The sequence below is a fragment of the Hoplias malabaricus genome, chromosome 3 (assembly GCF_029633855.1).
Source record: "Hoplias malabaricus isolate fHopMal1 chromosome 3, fHopMal1.hap1, whole genome shotgun sequence".
Lineage (NCBI taxonomy): Eukaryota > Metazoa > Chordata > Actinopteri > Characiformes > Erythrinidae > Hoplias > Hoplias malabaricus.
The window spans coordinates 46,483,337-46,506,247 of NC_089802.1; the positions used below are offsets into that span (position 1 = coordinate 46,483,337).

A 22,911-nucleotide genomic window follows, 5' to 3' on the forward strand; every position below is an offset into this window, starting at 1 on the left:
TTTGCATTGTACCAGCTTTCTTTACCTGTGTGAAAATATATATTGAAATATATCCCAGTAGTGTTCCAAGAATGCATGTGTAGTTCATTAGTTGGTGAGGTTCTGTTGAATTAGCTTGTAGAAGTGTGTTAGCCTGGGTGATAAAACATATCTATATAGATAGATAGACAGATCTGAAGATGGATCAACCAATCACTTTATTGATCCCAAAGGGAAAATCAAGTGTTACAGCAGCATGCAGTACTGAAAAGACGAGCAAAGCAACCTAATGTAATTAGAGATTTCTAAATTGAATACGACATATAAAAATAAATTATCTGCAAAATATAAATCTAAAAATAATAAATAAACAATCAGAAAAAAAGTTATGGTATACGTACATTATTGTCACTAAAGGTACAAACAGTGTAAATGTGGTTGTAGGGTTCCTGCTCCCTATAGATACATTACATTGTCTTCTCCAGAAGGAGACGCAAATATTTGTAATGTTTTATTATAAAAGCGTGTAAAACATAAGAACACAAGTCCTGGAGATGAAAATGGGCATATGAAATTAACACAACTTTAAAATCTACAGTTAATGTCGAAGATGGTGCAGTTGTGTTCCTTAACTAAAGGTACACTTGAGTGTACCAACACAGTGACAGTTTTTAAAAATAAAATATAACACAGTTTGACCTGCTTTCTTTATTCACTGTGTTTCTCAAGACAAGATCATTCCTTTATAAATTTTTAAGTTACTTTTATTGAAGTTTATTAGTGTAGTTTTCATTGTTTTCTCAACAATATTACTTGCTGGCCTTGATAACTATGTAAAATAAATTAAAAATAAGGTGGTCACATTTAAAAAATAGTGTTTAAATTCAGCACTTTCTCCTAATATTGATTTAAAAATATCAGGGTGTATCAATATTCATTAAATAATTATTTTAGCTCTATTGCCAAGCCCTTATCCTATGCAACCTTGAATCACACACATGCATTAATGTTCACAAAGTTAGTAGACAGGAGGCTCATGTGATCAGTGGACGCAAGATAGTATGAAACTCTTTAACATCCAAATTTTGCTTGTTATTTTCCAGTATGTGCCAGAGGCTGAGAAACCAAAGTGCAAAGCACATTACAAGATTAGTGAAGGTTTGCCAAGACATGGGCTGCTGCATTTTATTGTTAGCTATTAGCATTATTTTGTTAATAAATTAATGTTTAATCCCAGAGTTTACAGAAAAACAAGACCTCAAACTTGTAATACTGCATATTTGATAATGATTTGCTCTTCAATGTAATGTTATTGTTCATAGATATTTTCTGCACTGCCACTGTTGTTAGATTAGTGGCAAATATGGTGAAGATGGTTGATCATGAGGCTTACATGTAGAGTATTAGACAATGTAGTCACTTGTACCTCACTTGTGAGTTGCATGCTTTTTTCAGTTGTGCAAATAAGTTCCGTGTGCCCCTTAATGTAATATGAATGCACGTGTGTTTTTGTGATTTTTGGCATGGCCCAGTTGCACTCTTTGAAGCCATTTTATTAACTTAAGCACTTTTAGGGAAAGTGGGACATTAGCTAATGTACTGCTTAGGACCTTAGGTGAAAAACACCCGGTTCCTGTTTTTTAGTAGTACGTATATGAGAATCAAAGCTCAAAGTGCAGTGCAGATTATTCCAGCAGGATCTGGCATCATCCGCATGCAAACACAAGGTTAGATATCTACAGATTTGCTAATCACCAGCTTTTATCTTAAGCCGCTCTTTGTCTACCCTGTTATTAACTTGGTCGTCACTTTAGAGAAATTCTTTCTGAAAATAGGCCAGTTAACTGAACGTAGGATGGCTGTAGCTGTGTTTTTTTTTTTTTTTGTTTTTTTGTTTGTTTGTTTGTTTGTTTTTTTGCCGGATTATAGCTGTGTTTCTCAGCCAGGGTGAACAGACCTAGAGCCAGCTCGAATTCAATTGAATGGCTAAGTGCACCCAGACTTCTACAAAGCTGCTTTTATTCAGCTCCTTGAGACTGGGTCTGTAATGGTGAAACAAGTTGTTTCAGGATGTGCAGCTGATTTTGTCTTCTCTGCTTCCTACATTACCCTCTCCACCTGCCAGTCTACTGCCGCTTATCTGCTTTCCTTCGTAAGACATACAGGATGACTCAATAATTAACTTTTTGTTGTTTTGTTTGCATAATATGACTTTTAGAAGAGGCAAAGCTCATCTCTGTCCTTGACCAATGAGATAAATGCTTTGTATGCACACCCCAGCTCAAAATTCCCAAATGCCTAAAGGAATCCTATGGCAAAAAGTATAATGTAAACCATTTCCAACAGCAAATGGATGTAAACCAACAGCAAATGTTTAATGAACTTAAACCTCAGAAAATTAAATCATGCTACATATCTAAATCTTTGAGTATCTGCTTAGTAATTTGTATAAGTATAATCATAATACTGTAAATAAATACTGTGCTCACTGTAGAAAATGGGACACGTCTCAAAATTGGTGAAAAATGGAAAGCCTTTATTACAGCAAGCAGTTGCAAGATACAATGATGTACAGTGGATTCAGCAGAGCTGAACTGAACATTGAGTAGTAGAAAAACACAGCATATATAGATTGACAATACCGCCTTCCACTAAGCTCCTCCTGAAGGATGTGATGTCAGTTGTGTCTGAATACAGTCCATGTGCAAATACCACTCAAGTTCTAACTCAGTGGAAATTGGGTTCTGTCACCTTCATGTTCAGACTAGTTCCCTTTGTCTGTGATGGTTGTTGATTACTCAGTAATAAACTTCCTTTGGTATTGATAAGGTCTGGTTCCACAGTGAGAGTTGTTGTGGCCCTTCCTGCTTTGCCTGTTCATATTCTAAATAAGTCAAATGGTCACCCTATCTGTAGGAAGACACACTGGTTTGGAACATTTATTATGATATTAATGTTGTTGGTTGCAGTGAGGTAAGCCAGTCACATTTGGGTCCATGCTGTAATTTCTTACATCGCTTAAAACAAGCAAAGTACACAAGATTCTGAATGACTGATGCATTTACACTAATTCTATAGATATGTTGGAAAGACTGTCTTTAGGTTAGCCATTGTTTTCTATTTACACTCAACTGTAGAATAATTGAAGGCATATATGACCCCAGTCTCTCTTTATTTCTATTTATCGTGTTTATTTAGTTCTCATATTTTCTTTAAAATGCCCTTATTATCTGTAGCCTCATTTATGCAATTTTTTTAAAACTTGTGAATATAGAGAGATAAACAGCCATATTTGGATTGTCGCTTCCCAATTCAAAGCTACTTAATAATTGATTCAATCATATATTTTAATGGTTTCATCTCTATTTTTAGCTCTGCTCTGCCTAAGTCCCAGTTTTGCAAAAGTGGGTGGAGAGGGTGGTGGGATGGGGTTGAGGGGGGCCAGATGCAGCTGCCTGCGACAGCATTGGCAGGACGCTGCCGTCAAATCCGGCAGCCAAACGAACTGATTGAGCAGCCACTCAGAAATGCAGAGTTAGTCTAGATGCATATTAAAAAGATTCCTCCAGCGCCCTTCATGTTCCTATGCGCTGAAACGGCTTCGGCGCAAGCTGCCTTGCTCTTTCTTTCAGTTCAGCGGGCCCAGATGTGTCCCATCATGCACCAGAGAACGCGGGCTGACAGGGACGGATGCGTTCCAGGATCGCTCCTCGCTGCCGACTCCATCTCCAGGATTACGGCGATAATGTTCCAGTCTCCGTGGGAAATTGGCTTTCCACACTCCTGATTGTTCCATGTCACTCGCCTTCAGGCTGTGAGGAGCCGAGTGGTAGAGTGAGGGCTTAGGCCACTTCTCCATCTCTTTCTTTCTGTTTCTTTCTGTCTCTTTCTCTCTCCACACTCACTTTGCCTGCTGCCCCTGCCCCATGTGTCATCCTCGGCCAAATCGGTGGGTAATTTGTAACGGCCGCTTGCCTATTAGTCACTGACAAGAAAGAAAAGAGCGTATGTCACTCTGACTGATCTCTGCGGCCTGTTGACACTTTTCTGCTCTCTCCATCCCTCGTTCCGCACTGTCTCTCCGTCACCCGTGTTACAAGGCTGATTGTCATCCGGCAAGACCTTGATGGACAGCAGTCATCTGTAAAATTGACTCCTTCCCTTGAAAACAAGAAAATAACAAAAAATAATAAGTAAAATGAAATGATTTTTTTTCCTCTCTTCTTCTGTTTTGAGCCACTTTCTTGTGTGAGTCAGGCAGGGCAGATGTGAAATGGCATGCTCTAAAATGACAAACATTGTGTCAGTCATGCCAGCTGAAGTGTGTGTGTGTGTGTGTTTGGTTGTGCACATCCTTGGCTGTGTGTATTTGAGCTATTCTCGTGCTCTGCTGCTACAAAGTTCCCACTTCAAAGTTCACCTTCAGAGCCTGTAATATCTCTCATTCCAAATATAGTTCTATGACAGATCTAGTCCTTGTGTCTTATCAGCTCTAATTTTCATCTTTTTTTTTCTCTATGCTTGGAATATTTTAATAATTATCATCCGTAAGTGTTGATAATGTTCTGGATTAATTTTGTGTGCACGTGTTTCAGACATTGCCGATGCTACAGTCTTTCTCTGAAATTCCGGGGAAACACAGTATTTTTTTCTTGATCATTATCAGGACCTCAGCTTCATAGTACTGATAAAGCAAAAGACTGCAATATGTAAATGAGCCTTAATCCATTCAGTGATTTATTTAGTGCTATGGCCACATTGTCTTTGGATGTGGAATAAATTGAAGTTTTCCCATAATCCAGCAAAAATCCATTATTTTTATCTGAAATAATTTAATCAGCCGGTCAGTGTTTACAAGGTGGTCGGTGCAGATATGTCTTTGAAAGTCAAATAAATGAAAATTTTGGCCCATATAAATAATAAAAAAAAAAAAGATTTTTCATTATTAATCATTAAACAAACAAGGGAAATCTTAAGTCTTTTCACATTGAGGCATGTTTTCATAATCAGCAACTGTTAATATTAAAGTTCTTTGTAAATTTTGGTTAATGTTTACATTTTGTTTTGTATGTTGTGTGAATTATTTGACACAAAATAAAAATATATTTGGCTAATACTGTAGCTCAAGAGAAATATAGCTTGCCTTGTTTAGTTTTAGTTTCAAATTTTTCGACTTCAATAACAAAAAAAAAACGCTTCTATCTCTCAGATGATCAGGATAGTGTAGTTTGAAATTACTTATACTTCCTTAACTTTTGTTTTCTCTTTTAAGTTGGGTAGTTTATATTCACAGCCATTATTAAACTGCAGGCATACTAGAAATTTGCATTTCACGTCACTCTGTGACATAAGCAGGGCCAGAACAGTGGTCAATTTTGGTGTTGTAAGCTAACAAACAGGCCAACTCACCAACTAAAATCAAGAGTTAAAATAATCACAAGAAAATAAATAAGCCATCTAATCTACCTCTACTATCAGAAACTATTTGCCCCATATTTGTCTATAGTATGAAATTGCTAGTTATGGCTAATTCCATCAAAATGAATGTAATTACACTCGCAGCACTTTACTGACTGTAGTCTTGTGTGTCCACAGTTTTTACTGCAGGTTTGTTCTAGGGAGATTTCCTTCATTGTCAAAGTAAGTAGTAATCAGATGTCAGTCATTATTTTGCACCCAGACAGTTGCAGTTTGGTGTTGTCTTTTCTATTTGTCTAGTGTATAATTCCTCTCTCATTTTCAGTTAATAGATCCATATCTAGCATTATATATATATATAATCTATTTAGGTTTTTATACCCTCTGTATTATACCAACGGTGCTTTAAAAACAATAAATTATAGATATTGCAATTTGAAAGGCAATTTTTCAACTCTCTGGAATGAGTGCGTTAGTGTATTTCTGACTACAGTTGACAGATACAACAGGCTGTTGGACAGCTCAGTTTGTGATCACAGCTCATCTTTACTCGATGGGTGTTGATATCATGCACATTTTTTACACTTGTGTACACACACCACACACACAAACACACACACAAACACATCCTTCCACATCACTCTTGTTTCTGCCTGTAATGCAGTGGACTCTGTGTCCCTAGTGGAGGAGCAGACAGCAAAGGACAGGTCCCGTCAGAGAGTAATGACCCATGTGATATGTGTGTGCACGCTTGTGTGTGTTTGTGCGGTCATGATGTGGCCCCTGAGAGACAGCCGGGCACTCTGTGTCCTGCGGCTGGCGCGTGGGGTGCTGCTGCTGACAGAAGGCCAGGGGAGTTGTGCCACTCTGCTTCCCATTACCGCAGCACCACCACATCTACGGGCACCTCTTGTCCTGACCCCACAGTAGAGGGGAACAGTTTGAGCATATGTGCATGTATGATTGTTCCCTTAGGATGAAACTGATTCAGAAATGTATTGTAAAGCATTTTTTTAAAGATGATCACAATGTAATTGATTTAGTCTAGTAATATAAGGCTTATTTTGTTCTTGTTTTTAGTTACTCAGTCCAGCTCATTTAATACCTTTTTTAGTGTCTACTAAAACTAATTCTAATTAAACTGAACTAAAACAGCTCATTTAAGAGCTGCTTGTTTTTCTGCTGATGATATACTGAGAACATCTATAATTACTCAGACTATTAAATTATTTATAAAAAAGTTTAATTCCCAACACTAATAAAATATCACTGTATGTCCCTCACTGATATTTATTGTGTTGTAGCTAATAAAACTGCACATGTCTAACTTCAAGCATATTAAACCTTTTAAAGCCTGTTAAACTTTACAGTTTCTTGAGATGCGAAGCTGCAGAGTTCTTGTTAAAGTAAAAGCAAAAGCTGAAGTGCAGTTGCTTTATTTTTTGTGTGTAATGTGACACAATTTGGAATCACTGTTTTTTGCTTAATTTATTGCTTTCATATAAGTTGCTTCAGCATACATCTGGTGGTGTAAACTCGGTCAAACTCATTGTTATATTACATCAATAGGGCTTAGATGATTGTGGCACTCGTGAACACTGACCACACTGGATTTTCTTATTTTATATGTGGCTAGGTTAACAGTTTAGGTGAAAGGTGACTATCTTACACATTTGAATTTTAAATCAATGACATTGCAGGTATTTCAATTGACTGTTGGGATTGTCTAAGTTCAGAAAATTCCTAATGGTTAAAGGAGCAGGTTTGGGACTGGTCACTGAAGATCACTGCTAAATAGTCCCAGGACCAGCAGGTAAATTATGGGCAGGGAAGTGAAGGAATTACCTATATTGGAAAAAAAAATTCTGAAAATATGTTTCAAAGCTACAAATTTTGTATAATATTTCTATGACATTAGCATATCACTGTGAAGTGAAGTCTTAACAAATGGTCATAAATGCATCTGGCTTCGCACAGATGAAAACTGACAGATATTTGGCTCGAAGAATCTTTATGCAAAAGTGTTTTGTATTGCGCTGTATTCTGTTAATCTCACTCAATAGAGTTTCTCCTGATGGCAATAACTTATGGCTTCTTCTTAACATTCTACAAACTTAGCCGTTTGCCCTTGTGCCTGCACTGAAGTAATGAAGGTCTTATTCATTTTGTCATATGCTCTAAGGACTATTATAACACTCATTAGTGTTATTTATTTACTCATAAGGTTTACAGTATTTACCTATTATATCACAGAGACACTGTAGGCGCCCACCTTACCCTGCAGTATTATGGCTTCTGATGAAGTGACCGAGTCCGTTCTAACCGTTGGTGCTCTCATGCTAAGCAAAGCTTGTCTCTCATACATCGTCTCCTAATGCTCCCACATCATTGAGCTAATTGTTTTTTAATAACGTTTTTTAAATGAAGTAGTCCATCACGCTCCTGGCCTCCTGTGGAGCAAGGAGCATCGGTGGCTTGGAAAAAGGGTCGAGCAGGGGGTCCATTATCTTTATTACTGTTATTTATGAAGTGCCTTGCTTGGTGCATTTATTAAGTACAAACATCATCTTGGCAATTATATCTTGAAACACAAGTTTCCAGGAAAATACAGACGTTGTTAGTCAGCCCTTTTTGTCTATAGCTGCAGCAAGGCCTTTGAAAAGAGGGAGACCACCAAAAAAAGCAAAGAAGTGTCAAAAAAGCAATTGGCTGTTGATGTGAAGCAGTATAGGAAAGAGCAGGAAGAAATGAAAGAAAAAAATATACTAAGAGGATGACCTGAAAATGAGGCCTGAACTGACAAATGAACAAATATAATGGAGCGTATGAAGACAAGCTTTTGGAGACAGGAGAAAAGTGAAAGCAAGAAGACCTGATAAAGTTCTCATGTGAAGTGTGTGTGTGAGTGAGATTAGATAAGAATTGTGCTGAATATTTGCCCTGCTTTGTGGAGTCCTGCAATAAAGTCTTTCAGCTGTACTGCTGACTCCAGCATAATTAACCCTCCACACTGATTATTACATCTCTTAACCAGTCCCGCTCCCTCATCTAAACGGACGAGACAGCGTTCAACCAAAAGTCTCAGCAGCTGGTGTTAATTCTAAACCTAGACAAGTTGGATCAAGATTGTATCAAGTGATCTTACAGAGCCCCTTTTCATGATTGACAGGTCACTTTGGCCAGTCAGCTCTCTACATGGTTTACATGTCATGGATTAATTCCTACTCAGCTTGCTTGGAACCACAAGTGTGTAGCAAAAAAAAAAAAGTCATATACCACCAAAAAGAGTTGAGTAGAGTAGGGACCATGCAGTGGATAAGCACCGTAAGTGCTGTTCTATGCATGGAAGTTAAAAATAATCACTGCAAACACTACTTTTTGTACTTTTGGCCTTTATGCTACCTCACTGACCTATGGTTTGTGTGTTGCAGTGACATTATAAGCGATTTTATTAAATTGACTGACTTTGAGCTTTCAGTTGGTGTTTCCTCTCTTCCAGATTTCTAGGCCCTTTAGTATGCTTTGGTACATGTTCCAGGACGAAAGGAGTTGTAACATTACCATGCTAGCATACATAGCACCTGTGAGCAACCTAAATTTGCCAGTGCAGGCTATTTAGGCTATTTCTGTTCAGGCTGTGTAGACTCTGATTTCACATATGCAGCATGAAATCTTAATTTACTTTATTCTTCCTCTACCTTGAAAATGTGTGTTATGTTTACTATAGAGCACTTGGTTGTGATGCTGTTGAACCCCTCAGTACTCATTACCATGAGCTCTGCTTGAAAGTGAAGTGGTGCCGTCTGACTTTATGATGAAAGCAAAGTATTAATGTTCCTTTACATTACTCTACAGACAGTTAAAATTTATTTGGCATACCCGTCTCACTGAAAGTTGTTAAATGTTTCATCATACTGTATTGTAAGTCTGTTGCATATTATAATTTCTCTACTGCTTTTTAAAAATTTAATACGTTTTACTTTGATTTAGACTTTTGTCTCAGTTGGGGTTCAATGCATGAATAAAGGATTTAATTGAATTTCAAGTGTTGGTTTTGAAGAAGTCCTTTTAAAATGCCATACAAAAAGGTGTGACTTCACTTAATAAGTAAACATTAATACAGGCCATTGTTCAAGTATGCATCCCTGATTTTGGGATGGCCTTTGAATTTACAAAGTACTCTCTTCTTCCTCTGTGTGTCCACAGCCCCTGTCCCAGCGTGGCACTGCAGCCGTAAGTGCAGGCCTGAGGGGTCAGCACTCAGCAGCTGCTCGGCCAGCTGAGCACGAGCGGCCCTGGACTGGGCAGGAGAGCCTGGCCCAGGATGACCCTGAAATGTGGGACCTGTTGCAGAAAGAGAAAGACAGACAGTGTCGTGGACTTGAACTCATTGCTTCAGAGGTAAACAAAGGAAAAAAATTACACTCAAAAACCAGTACACTGACTTCATATTGATTGATTTTTACTTTCTGGAACATTTTTAAATGGTTTAAATGGTTATTCTCAAGCTTGTAAATAAAGACATTGACTTTGATGCTTACACCTTAGGCATTTATATTAAATTACTAAACCCTTTTGTGTTTAATTTAGCTTTGTTTTGTTGGTGACAGCATCTGTAGTCACTCCACTGACCTTTTGAACTTTAGCATGCTTTTTATATTAGACGAAAAATATCCTAAACAGGAAAGAATAGCATCTAGCAGAATTCATCTAGCATCTAGCAGAAGTGCTGTTCTGTGAATGAATCAGTTCCTAAGCATGTTTCAGCTTATGTTTCATACTTCTACTCAAGTTGTTTTCTCTTTATTGAGTCCTTATTTTACCTGAATCATGGTAATTTTATTGAGCATATATTTAGGCTGCTCTATGCTCCTCTTAGGTTGCTAAGCAGCGTCACTTTCACTAAATAGTAGAGCTTATTAAGTTTGTATGTAGTCCCACAGGCTGAATAATGTCTGAATGTCTGTCTCTGAATCTCTCCAAAGAGAACATTTGTGCAACTGCTGGTTAGGTGTCATTTCAGGCATCTGTGATGTTCTCTTGATGTCCCTGTGCCATCCTTGACTCATACTGTGCTGCAGATGAGTTCCAGGTCACTCATCATCATTCCAGGTCCAGGTTTTTGCTAATTTGCACTCCCAGTTCTGTTTACTCACCAAGACATGCCCTGACTAATCCATTACATTGCTTACACAAGAGATGTACTATGTTGCAGCTAATAAAGAGGACAGAGAGGTTTTGTTATGAAACAAGACATAGAAAGCTCTAGAAACACTGTAATGTTGTTTTGTTGTACAACAACAAACTACTTTTTGGGTCTTCAGCACTTGGTTCAGTGGTTTCATGTCCACCTCACTGAGCCTGACCAAAGTTTTCTCCCCAATAATTGATCACCAGGTACACCTGATATCAGTGACTCCTCCAATAGCACACAATGCCTCCAGCCTTGTAGAGGGGCAGAGGCATGCACATAATTCCTCAGGGCCAAGTGAAGCCAGCTGCAGCCATTTTTCAAAATGCCTCCAAGGCAATGACACTGGACAAATCTGCCAAATTAGCCATTAGACACCTAGGTGTGTGTTTGTGTGATGAGGGAAAGAGAGGGTCATTCTACTCACCCAGAGAGCAAGGCCAGTTGTGCTTTCTTGTGATGTTTTCACAAATGAAATTGGAAAATATTCCGAGAATCAGATCTGGATATTTTCCAGCATTGTCTTTTCATACATGTAGTGTACAGACTGAGATTTTTCATGTCAGATGCCTTTTCACTTGAGGAAATGTTCCATGTAGTTGCACAGCAGGGTCACACTGTTTGGTAACTCTTGGGGTTGTGGGTTCGAGCCCTGCCCTGGGTGACTGTATGGTGTGTTCTTCCTAGAGCTGGACGATATGGTCAAAATTGATATTCCAATATATTTCTTGATTTCGGCCAATACGATATAATTCTGATATCGATATGAACAATAAAAAATGCCATGGAATTACTGCCAAGATGCAACATGACAATACAATCAAATAAAAACCTCTTGGCTTTGTCAATATTAGTATTTTAGACTAACTTTAAAATCTAGTGCTTTTTACTGATAGCAGTGCCCTGTAATGACAGTCAGTGATGGCTGCTGTAAATATTATATATAGAAATATTAAAAATGTGTATAATAATCATATAATTGTGATTGAAACATCTTATATTATTATATGTGGTGATACTTAATTATTGTCCAGCCCTAGTTCTCCTCATGTCTTCATGGGTTTGCTTCGGTTTGCTCCTACAGTCCAAAAACACACTTTGGTAGGTGGCCTGACTACTAAAATGCCCAAAGATGTGAGTGTGTGACAGAAATAATATTGGCTGATATAATTGCATATTTTGTTTTTGTTCTTAATTTGTCTATATTAAATAAAATTAATTAAACTAAATTGATTTATGGGATTGTCTTATGAGATTCACCAATATTTTGGGCTTTTTTCTGAAGTTGTAAGGAATTGTGTAGACATGTTGTGTATCTGTTTGTCAGAGAGTGCAGTGAATATGGAGATCAATAAACTTTGAAGACCAGTTTAACTGGAAATGCTTGGGGAGATTCTACTGTGTCAGAGGAGTCTAACAGGGAAAACAATGGTCACCAAACTGGACACCAACCCTGTTGTTACATAAAGTAATAAATAGTGAAACCTTAAGGTGTAAAAAAGTAATTGCACGTCTGTTGAATGTAACCTAGTTGTAGAGATAATGAAGGTGAGCGATAGGAAAATCTGCCTGCTATAAACTGGCTTTAACCAACATAGTCAACTGAGCATCATAAGAGTTATAAAAGCAATCCAAAAACAATCATTAATGTCTATCACAGCTTAGTAATGCATGAGGCACATTGCTACTGGTCTTATTTCACCAAAACTCAAGATTTGGCTTAAGACTATGTTGAAATACTCTATAGCAGAGGTCTTTAAATCTGGACCTGTGATCCAGGTTCCAGGCTAGGATTTTACAGTCACCAGATGGTATCACCTTATAACTGGCTACTTAGCAGTTGTGGCTATAGATTCATACTAGCCGGGCATTTTAAAATCCCAACCTGGATCCAGATTTGAAGATCTGTGCTCTATAGTCAGACAAATGAAAACGAACATTATTGAATGAACATAATACCTAGCTACAAAAATATATAAAAAATATATAAAAAATACAAGTTATCAAGGGATCAAACATGTTATTGGCATTCGGGTAAAATACCTAAAGGGCCTTTGATTTTGATACATTTAGTTATATTATATTATAGTTATTTTATTTGATTTATGGCACAGCAGCAGATATATTGACATCTATGGTAAAATAGTAATGAGGGAAATGTTGTTCAGGGTTGACAGTTTTACCATATTTTACTATTCTGAGTATTACATATGATTCACTGGTTATTTTGTGTTGTTAAATAAATTGATCTATTCTTTGTCTGTCTCTTCATGATACACCTCTTAACGCTGTCCGTTTAAAATAAAAAACTTAGTGTTCCTCCTCGTGCCTGTTTGTTGAACACTGGAAAGCAGCGTTACACTGGAAGATCAATGTAGTATGAAAGAAAGCTCATGTGTTCACTTTCACTCATTCCTCACTTTTCTCCTTTCATTCTTTCACTGCCTGGCCTTTATTTATTCTCACACTCTCTCCCTCACTCTCTTGGCCTCTGTCTCTCTCTCTCTCTCCCTCCCTCCCTCCCTTTAGATCTCCTGTAGAGACTCTGCGTTTGTGGAGCAAGATCGCAAAAGTTCTCAAATTGCATTTTCAATTTGTGTTTGCTTTCCCAGCGTGACAGTGGCATGCAGTTGAGAGATGTTGACTGCACTGTGGTGGCTGACGATCTGAGGCCAAACATTAGCATTGTGTTTTTGTATGTGTGAAGGACAGTAAGAGAAATGGGAATAGGAGGGGAGCATTGTGATATTATGGGTAGACGCTTGTCAGGATACCACCCAGCAGGGGCAGTTTTTTCCTCCCTCTCCTCAGGGGCGGGGGGGCACTAGCTTTATGATAACGACCACAAACAAATATTTACTCACCACTGTGTGTGTGTGTGTGTGTGTGTGTGTGTGTGTGTGTGTGTGTGTGTGTGTGTGTGTGTGTGTGTGTGTGTGTGTGTGTGTGTGTGTGTGTGTGTGTGTGATTGTTTCTTCCCCACAGAATTTCTGCAGCAGAGCAGCTCTCGAGGCCCAGGGCTCCTGTCTCAATAACAAGTACTCAGAAGGCTACCCAGGAAAGAGGTACTTATGTGTGAACAACAGATTGTGAATATATCAGCAGCTTCACTTGTATTATTCTATGCTGCCTTATGTTGAGACCTGTTTGGAATATTATTATAAAAAGCAGTTTTCTGTAAATGAGTTCTAGAATTATGGACACACTTGGTATAAATGAACAGAAAATGATTTGGGAAGAAATGTTTTTGTCAGAGCTATATTACAAAAGGAAAGTGAGATAATTTGAATCATTAAGTCAAAGAAAAACCTATTTCTCTAAAGCTTCTTCAAAAGGCCCCCCTGCATTACATACTTTAGGTGCCCTCGAGCACACATCCCAGTGAAACACACATTAATGGATGTCTGTTTAATTTTGTAAAGTCCTATATCTGCCTTTAAACACAGACTCCAATTGCCACACATTTTTTAGGATTTTTATGTTGTTTTTAAATTAAACCTCACAATTTTTCCATTGAGATTAGGTTATGGTTTTATACACAATTAGCATTCTGTTTTTAGAACACATTAATACCATTATAATCATTGAGTTTGTTTGCTAATGTAGGTATTATGGTGGTGCAGAGGTGGTGGACCAGATTGAGCTCCTGTGTCAGAAGCGGGCTCTGGAGGCATTTGATTTGGACCCAGATCGTTGGGGCATAAACGTCCAGCCCTACTCAGGTTCCCCTGCCAACTTTGCTGCTTATACTGCTGTGCTCAATCCCCATGATCGCCTCATGGGCTTGGACTTGCCTGATGGAGGACAGTGAGTGGCCTTAAAGTGTACAATAACATTTCAGCACACTCCTCTTCGTCCTCAGTGACTTCAAGTCTGATCAAAATTCTCAGTACATTTTTCAGGACATTTTAAGGCATAAATACATACTCATTCAGAACATAAGTCCAGTTGTTTTGTTTGCTTTGTGTTTCTTGAAGTTTAGGTTTGCCTTAGAAATTTTATTTTGCACTGCTACTTTGCTTGGGCAAGATAACCAGTCATCCATGCTATTGATCATGTATTCCCTTCCTTATTCACTCATTCATGTTGTACACTTCCTATGTACATTTCTTTTCCTCACTTACCCAGTTTCTATTGAGACAGTCACACAAACTCACCAGCTCATTCAACCATGCCTTCGATCTGTGGGTTCAGTACAGGTTGTTCTATCATGTACTCACTCCCTGACTCATTCACTCACTCCAGTTCTCTGTTGTCTAATGGAGAAAAGTGTGTATCTCTTGTTCGTTTTGCTGCCCTGTCAGACTGAGGGCTTTGTGTTTTGTGTTGAGTACTCACGCACTGTGTATTGACTCATTCTCTGCTTTAAAAGACAGCGGATGTTCTGCATGAGCTAATGAAGTAATGTGAGTAGGCCAAAGTAATACTCCTCTCTTTCTCTCCAGCCTTACCCATGGCTACATGTCTGACGTGAAGCGAATCTCTGCCACCTCCATCTATTTTGAGTCCATGCCGTATAAACTAAATGTAAGTCTGACCTCTCTATATTAAGTCTTACTCTATAATGCTGACACATACTTTGGTTGAAATCATACGCTGGATGATATTCAGGTTTGCACATGGAAATTAACTCATATCTCCCCAGCACCCCATGCTTAAAAACTGTTCTACGAATATCTATTTGTCTTTTGCCTTTGGTGAAGCAGGTGATCATTGGCACATACACATCTTACAAACTGTCCATAAAAAAGCAAAGGCAATGGAATGGGATGCTCTAAAACAGCTGCAAATGAGCCTAGGGTCACAATGCTGCAAGACAAAGCGTCGGCCAAAGGAATATGAAGCCCCCCAGCACTGGGCTGTGAAGCAGTGCAGCTGTGTTCTCTGGAGAGACGGAGCACCAACCAAAATCATTCAACACTGCGTCTCATCAATGTAACAGAGTTTTTGGGTGATCAATGTGTTGGGGTGTGTGCTGTCTCCGTGGTCTACCGTCTGATGGATGAGAGGGCAGTCCCCTCTCAACGGGAGAGATAATAGGAAATCGACAGGCGGGCCGTGGCCTCTCTCTCTTCTCACACACACACACGCGCACACATGTATGCACATGCAGACCCTCAGAGCTTATGTCAGTGAAGAAGTGAGGAGATGGACTGAGAGTGAGAGAGGTGGATATGGGAGATTACCACCTGTACAGAGAAAGAGTGAGAGAGAAGTGAGGAGTAGAGATGTGTTCTGAATAGGATGTTAAGCCTTGTGTACTGTTGTCAGTTATACATGGGCACTGACTTGGCTTGGCTGACTTGAGAGGTGGGGATGGGAGATTACCACCTGTAGAGAGCAGGAGAGAGAGAGATAAGGACAAGGGAGGAGCAGAGATGAGTTCTGAATGGGATGTTAAGCCTTGTGTAGTGTTATCAGTTATACATGAGCACTGAGTTCCAGGGCCAGTCACTGAAAATATGATTTTGTTCATTTTTAAGGTTTGTTTTTAGGACATTTAACAAAAGACTGTTTTTCTTTGTTCAAAACTGCCATAAAAATTGGTTATTTATTTTCATGAGATTTTTCCTTTGAGATTAGACATAAAACAACAAATCACATTACATTTGATATTTAAATAAAGGTGAAAGGAAAATAAGTGGGAGAGTTTTCCATGCAAGAATATATAAAGACACTAGGAGTCCAATCAACTAAGCGCATTATGGTTGACTACCAAAACTGTCCCCCTTTGATAAACAGCACTTGCTGTTATCTTTGAGGGAGGGATTGGAGATAATACTTTTTAAAAACGGATTCTAAGTCTCCATGAATCCAAATCACTTTTGAGTCCATGCAGTCCAAATATAGGATAAATTAAACCGCAGAACATCATAGTTTCATTTTTTGTGCTGTCACATTTGCATATATCTGCCTATTTAGCATTCACCGTTTTAGCCCTAATATCGTTCTATAAACACTGAAATATTAAAGTCATTTTACATAGTGACTGTGCCTCACTGTTATTAAAGTGCATATGAGGACCTCCCATTAAGCTGGAGGAGCATTAACATTCCTTGAGTTACTGTTGTTGCTCTTAATAATGTGCACAAATTTGGTAATGTTCAGTTTTGGAGAATAGCCTGCTTTCATCAGTCAGCACCATGCAGCTTTGCTGTAATAAAGAACACTGTTTTGTGTTCATTTGTAAAATCCATCCCCCATACTGTCTTTGCTACAGTAGACTATAGCACTGACAGCTGTAAGGACAGCTACAACAACCAGTAAAACTTCATTAACGCTGTAGCAGCAGGAATCAAAGTTACTAAGCAACATTCCTAACACGACAGTGAAACAGTGTTTGACAGTTAGTGCTGACTAAAGAAAATGTCATTTTTAAAAAAGGAACAAATGTCTCTACAGAAAAGCCCATAAGCTATTCGGTCTCCAAGGTAGAGAAAGGCTGGATAAATGGGCTTCAAAACAGCAATTGCCCATGAATACAAACCTGTGACCTGTAACATTTCTTTAAATTAGTGTGGATATCAAGGTTCTTGTCGTTCTGATATGTTGTTTAACCATAAAATTGGTCAGTGCAGAGTATGGCTCTTTATTTGTATTTTCAGACAACACCCAGTGAGTGCAGATGGAGGTTAAACGTAGTAAAACCATTTGAGATATGCTAGGCTGCCTACTGGTTTAAAATAGAAGAGACGGGTCTTTGGATGTAGTGAATTTACTTCAAAAGAGCAAAACTATTAGGCAATTCTGGACCAAGATGATGAAATTTCTTGCTTTATATTTTTTTTTACACTTGTAACCCAAGTCAAATAAATAGTAGGCTTCTCTATAGTGCCTTGCCAAGTAGAATATCTTATCTACATCTACTGAAATGTACATGGATAACATCAGCTATTGGCATTGGCCCACTATTCCCATTCAGTGTGAATAACGCCAGTGTTCTTTGTGGGTAGTTTAACAATATATTGGAGAAAGGTGGTTAACTCCCACAATAGAAAATATGACACTGTGTATATTTCTATATGCTGCAGATGTACATACTGTGAACTGAATTCTGAAAATGAGCCACAATGTCACAAAAGTTTTGGACAGTGTTTTTTCATACAAACATTGACTGTATATACAGAGTGCACTGGGGTCAAATGATCTGGACAAAGCATTGAAATTTAATCTAGCCTACTTAGTCAAAGTAGATACATTAATATCAGTTCACACCAGCTCTTATATTGGTTTTTGAAATCAATCGGGATACCTCTAGATGTGATATTACTTTAAAGGTGTGATTTTCTTTAAGTTTTTCCACTTGTCAAATGCATGGATTTTCACATAAACAGAAATCTTGTGTTTAGCACCAGTGGTGCATCTTTTCAAATGACAAAAAGCTGAGACTATTTTGATCCTCCTGTCATTTACACTTTATTGTCTTTTATAGCTCCAATTGAAAACTAAAATGCTAAAATGATTTGCATTTATGATCTGTGTTGTTCTGAAATGAACAGATCATATAATTTATATCTATAAATTTGTAGTTTTGCTGTTTTGAAAGTTAAGGGGTTTGTGTTTAGGGGTGTGTGTGTGTGTGTGTGTATCCCCGGTTCAGATTTTTTTTTTTTATCTCACTGTTCATGTAGAAATGACATACCATTCTCTTCTCTTTTGTTCTTTCCCATCTTTTACCTTGTAGACTCAAACAGGTCTAATCGACTATGACCAGATGGAGAAGACTGCAAAGCTGTTTCGGCCCAAGCTGATCATTGCTGGCACCAGTGCCTATGCCCGCCTCATCGACTATGCCCGCATCAAGAAGGTGCCACACACCTCTCTCCCTCATTCACTATCTCACACCTTCTGTTATCTTTTTCTTTCTCTCTTCCTTTTCTCATTTTTCCTTCATCTGTTCTCTCTGAAATACTCTCTCATTGTTACCCATGTCTTTTTTCTCTCCCTCTCCCTTCCTTGCATTGTCCCTCTCTCTCTCTCTCTCTCTCTCTCTCACTACACTACACTACATCTGTCTCTCTCCTACACCCTACACAGACAGACATTTTGTTAAATTGCTCATTCTTAACACTCCTGGATTTTTGCACTTTTTTTAATCTCCTCTCACATTGCTTGTCACACAGTTGCTCTCTGCCACTTTTTCTCCAAAACACACACACGCACACACCTCTTTCTCATTCCATCTCCCATAAAGACATGTGCTTTCTTGGTCTTATTCTGTCTGCATCAGTAAGATGTTTTAGCACTGTGCCATGTGTTCTGTTTTCTCATTGGAATGGGCCTGTGTGAGACATGCTCCTCACACCCAGTCTGCCTCGTCCATGTTCACACACACGTTTCATGACCATCATAACTAAGCAGTTTTCGTGCATTTAGTGTTTAGTGTTGGTGCAATTAACATCTGCTCATAATGGACTAATGAAGTCCAGCAATCATGTTTTAGTGGGATTCCAGTTTACTTTCAATGTAAAAAATGTAAACCTCTGCAAAAGCTACATTTTTTAGAAAAACATCAAATCAATAAAAGTTACGTATGTCTGTGTTACATGTTTATCTCTGGGTGAGTTTACGCTGGCATCTCTCTTCCACTGCTCTCTTGGTTTATTTTCTATACTTCAATAAGTCATTTACTGATGGACTGACATTATTTTCAGGATCACACAAAAGACCTAATCTGTTAACAGCCTGGTTATATTTGGTTTATGAATCAGATTTTTTTTCTAATACTGGCCTGTTATGGAACCCTCGTTACCTGCCCTTGCTGCCTCTCAGTTTGCTTGGCTATTCAGCAGTAAGATTTCAATTGCAAAAGTCGATACTGTTTGCAAAATTTTCCGGTAGTGAGCTTCAATTGCATTTCCTAGGCACCGGTTCTAAAGTGGTTAGTGGTCTGCTGGCTAACAAAATTCATTTTCTGTTCTATGCATCTGGCTACTGGTGCTTTTTTATTAACTGTGCAGTGCTTCACATTCTTTTAAATCCGTAGACTTTCACTCAAGCAAAATGGCTTAATGCCTAAAGTCAGATTTGCTAAAGTTAAATATAAGGAGCCAGCTATTCCTCTGACATAAACACTCTGTTGCTGCTGCTATGGGATTAGCTTGACACCCACACTATATTCACCTGGATTCCCCTTGCCATATGCATATGCCTGGAATTACTGCAGAGGATAGGTGTTCTCCATCCATTTAGTCATCATTTCCTCACTGAGCATCTAGATCATCGAGCTATAGTAACAACATGAACTTTTCTAACCTCCAGCAGCTAGAATACATACAGGGATTAGACAATGAACCTGAAACACCTGTCATTTTAGTGTGGGAGGTTTCATGGCTAAATTGGAGCAGCCTGGTGGCCAATCTTCAATAATTGCACATTGCACAAGTAAGACCATGTGCATCCAATGGTTCAGACATTGTATCCTGAAGGCGGTGGCGTGTATCAGGACGACAATGCACCAATACACACAGCAGGACTGGAGAAAGATTGGTTTGATGAACATGAAAGTGAAGTTGAACATCTCCCATGGCCTGCACAGTCACCAGATCTAAATATTATTGAGCCTCTTTGGGGTGTTTGTGAGGAGCGAGTCAGGAAACGTTTTCCTCCACCAGCATCACGTAAGTGACCTGGCCACTATCCTGCAAGAAGAATGGCTTAAAATCCCTCTGACCACTGTGCAGGACTTGTATATGCCATTCCCAAGACGAATTGACGCTGTATTGGCCGCAAAAGGAGGCCCTACATCATACTAATAAATTGTTGTGGTCTAAAACCAGGTGTTTCAGTTTCACTGTCCGACCCCTGTACTTGCCTTCTATCTGGATATATTTCCCAATCAGCTTCAGAACCTGTGCCAGGTGAATTAGCATTAGTTAATGTGACAATACTGTGGAATGACGTCTCTCACAGATTGGACTTTTTGTCTTATACTTGGTTAGCAATTAGCCCCAATGTTGGAATCTCCTAGACTGTAACGTCTTCAACGCACATTTGGACTATGGCCACAGGGGAAGCTTAGCAACCGTTTTTAATTGAATTCAAATGTTTACTGTAATTCATGTCTATTTTAATACTCATATCTGCTGCCCTTCCCAGCCATTGTTTGGGTTCTTTTTCTAACATGTTCATTCATTTAATTTGATTCAGTATGACCTTGAGGATTCAGTTTCCTATTAGAATCATTTATCATTCTTTTTTTTCTCTTTTTATTTAAATACTCAAATTATTTACTTTGAGTTACTGACTGTGGAAAGTATGCTATTTTAATCATTTTAGACCAGAACACAGCCTTTCACATTGCTGATCACATTATTTTGCTGGATTGTCTGGAGTATGGTATTGGTACCCAGGGTACTGCACTGAAGCGATTTCACTGATATTGGGAGAACAGAAAATGTTTGGAGGCTGTCGGAACATTTTCTTCCTCTTCACTATTTATTACATGTGGAATAGCTCTGGGTTCTGTTTTGGGGCCCTGTCTTCTGATAGGTCATGCTTCTGTACATATTTCAGAAGAATAAATTACGGTTGTGCAGATGATGTGCAGTTGTACCTCTAACTCAAGTTGGATTAAAGTGACAATACACATCTTCTTTGTCTAAGTTCTAAGGCGCTCTGTGCTGGGTGTTAAAAAAAAAAAAAAAAAAAAAAGAAAAAATAAAAGTTCAAATTAGCCACAACAATATAGATTTATGCTGGGGAATCCTGATCATAGCAGAGATGGCCAGTGATTTGTGTCCATTAGTACACAGCCATGCAACAAATCATTGTGTTATTTTCATTTCAACTCTTAATTTTGAAAGACAGTTCCTTGGACCTTAAGAATGTTGCAAAAGATAACTTTCTGTTTTTTAGTGACCCAGAAATGGTTGTTCCATGCCTTACATCGCCTCCTGAATTGATTCTTGCAATTCAGTCTAATTAGGAATATCCAAGTCAAGCTATTGTCCTCTATAGCTAGTTCAAAATACAGCATCAAGGCTCCTGATAGGCACCTGATAGGACAGAGCATTGCCCTTTTCCTCAGTACGTTGCACCGGCCACAGTTCAGATACAGAGTGAAGGATTTAAGTTTTATTAATTAATTTAAAACTTTACATGGCTTTGTGCCAAGCTATAGCACTGATAATAAATTCCACACTTTGCTGAAATATAAAGGTGACCAGGTTTTCGCTCCTCCAAAACTTCAGAATGATCCCTTTTTATTCATTTATTTTTTTTAATCAAATATTTTTGCTGTTTCTTTATTGATTGATTGTCAGTGTAATTTTAAGTTCTTTGTAGTGTTTGCTAGTAGGTTTTAGGTTCTAGTAGGTTCAAATCCATGGCTAGTCTACAGGGTCGTGTTGGGCCCGGAGCCTACTCTGAATCATTGGGCGCAATGGAAGGTGTGCCAGTCCTTCACAGGGCAACACACGCACTCACACATTCACTCACACACTCACACCTACGGACACATTTGAGTCACCAATCCACCTACCAACGTGTGTTTTTTATTTGGACGGTGGGAGGAAACTGGAGCATCCGGTGTAAACCCATGCGGCCACTGGGAGAATACACCAGACTCCTCACACACAGTCACCTGGAGTGGCACTTCAACCCACGACCTCCAGGTCCCTGGAGCTGTGTTAATGCAACACTACCTGCTGCGCCACCGTGTCACCCTTCATTAAATAAAATGAATTTAATTGTATTTATTGATTCATTCATGCAGCCCTTTGATTCACACCTGCTGTTTTTTAAATGTGCTATATAAATGAAGTAGCCTTGACTTGATCACTTTTTGGTGAAATTACACCTTTATTTTTCTTGCAGCTTCTGGAAAGTTGTTATTGTTTTATTTTTACTTTGCCGCCTTCCTTAAGATATGTGCAGATGGGAGCTCTGACCAGTTTTATTAAACCGACATATTGTCTGTCTGAGTCATCATATGAAGCCATATATAAAACTGTATACCCAGTGGTGTTACATAAATAAACGTCTTTAAATTCAAAAGCAAAACTTACGGAGGCTTCTGCCTTGTTTCTTGAAACGCAGCATGCCATAAAGTGTCTTATTATCATTCCTCCATATGGCTGGCACACGCACTCTGTGGTGAACAGCAGTGTGTGCTCATCAAAGTTCCTGGTGATCTGTGCCTCTTTAAAATATCAAAAACTATATACAACTCCCATTCTAACTTATCCTTGTTTCCAGAATGGAACACAAATCTTAGTGTTTTTAATAATTATTTAAATTATGTGAAGGAACACTGTTCCTGATAGAGATGTTGTGTAGATGCTCCACAGCCTCCTGTGCATCCTTCCCTCTTTTTGCTGTAC

General features: G+C 38.6%; 1 protein-coding gene across 1 annotated transcript in view; it reads left to right on the plus strand.

The window, feature by feature from the left end:
* shmt2 (serine hydroxymethyltransferase 2 (mitochondrial)) overlaps positions 1 to 22,911 on the plus strand; it is a 31,072-nt gene that overhangs the window by 2,033 nt on the left and 6,128 nt on the right. Inside the window, exons 2-6 of the mRNA XM_066663781.1 lie at positions 9,604 to 9,798; positions 13,574 to 13,653; positions 14,195 to 14,395; positions 15,034 to 15,115; positions 18,273 to 18,395. Coding sequence (XP_066519878.1) covers positions 9,604 to 9,798; positions 13,574 to 13,653; positions 14,195 to 14,395; positions 15,034 to 15,115; positions 18,273 to 18,395 — 681 coding nt within the window. The remainder of the gene's footprint in view (positions 1 to 9,603; positions 9,799 to 13,573; positions 13,654 to 14,194; positions 14,396 to 15,033; positions 15,116 to 18,272; positions 18,396 to 22,911) is intronic.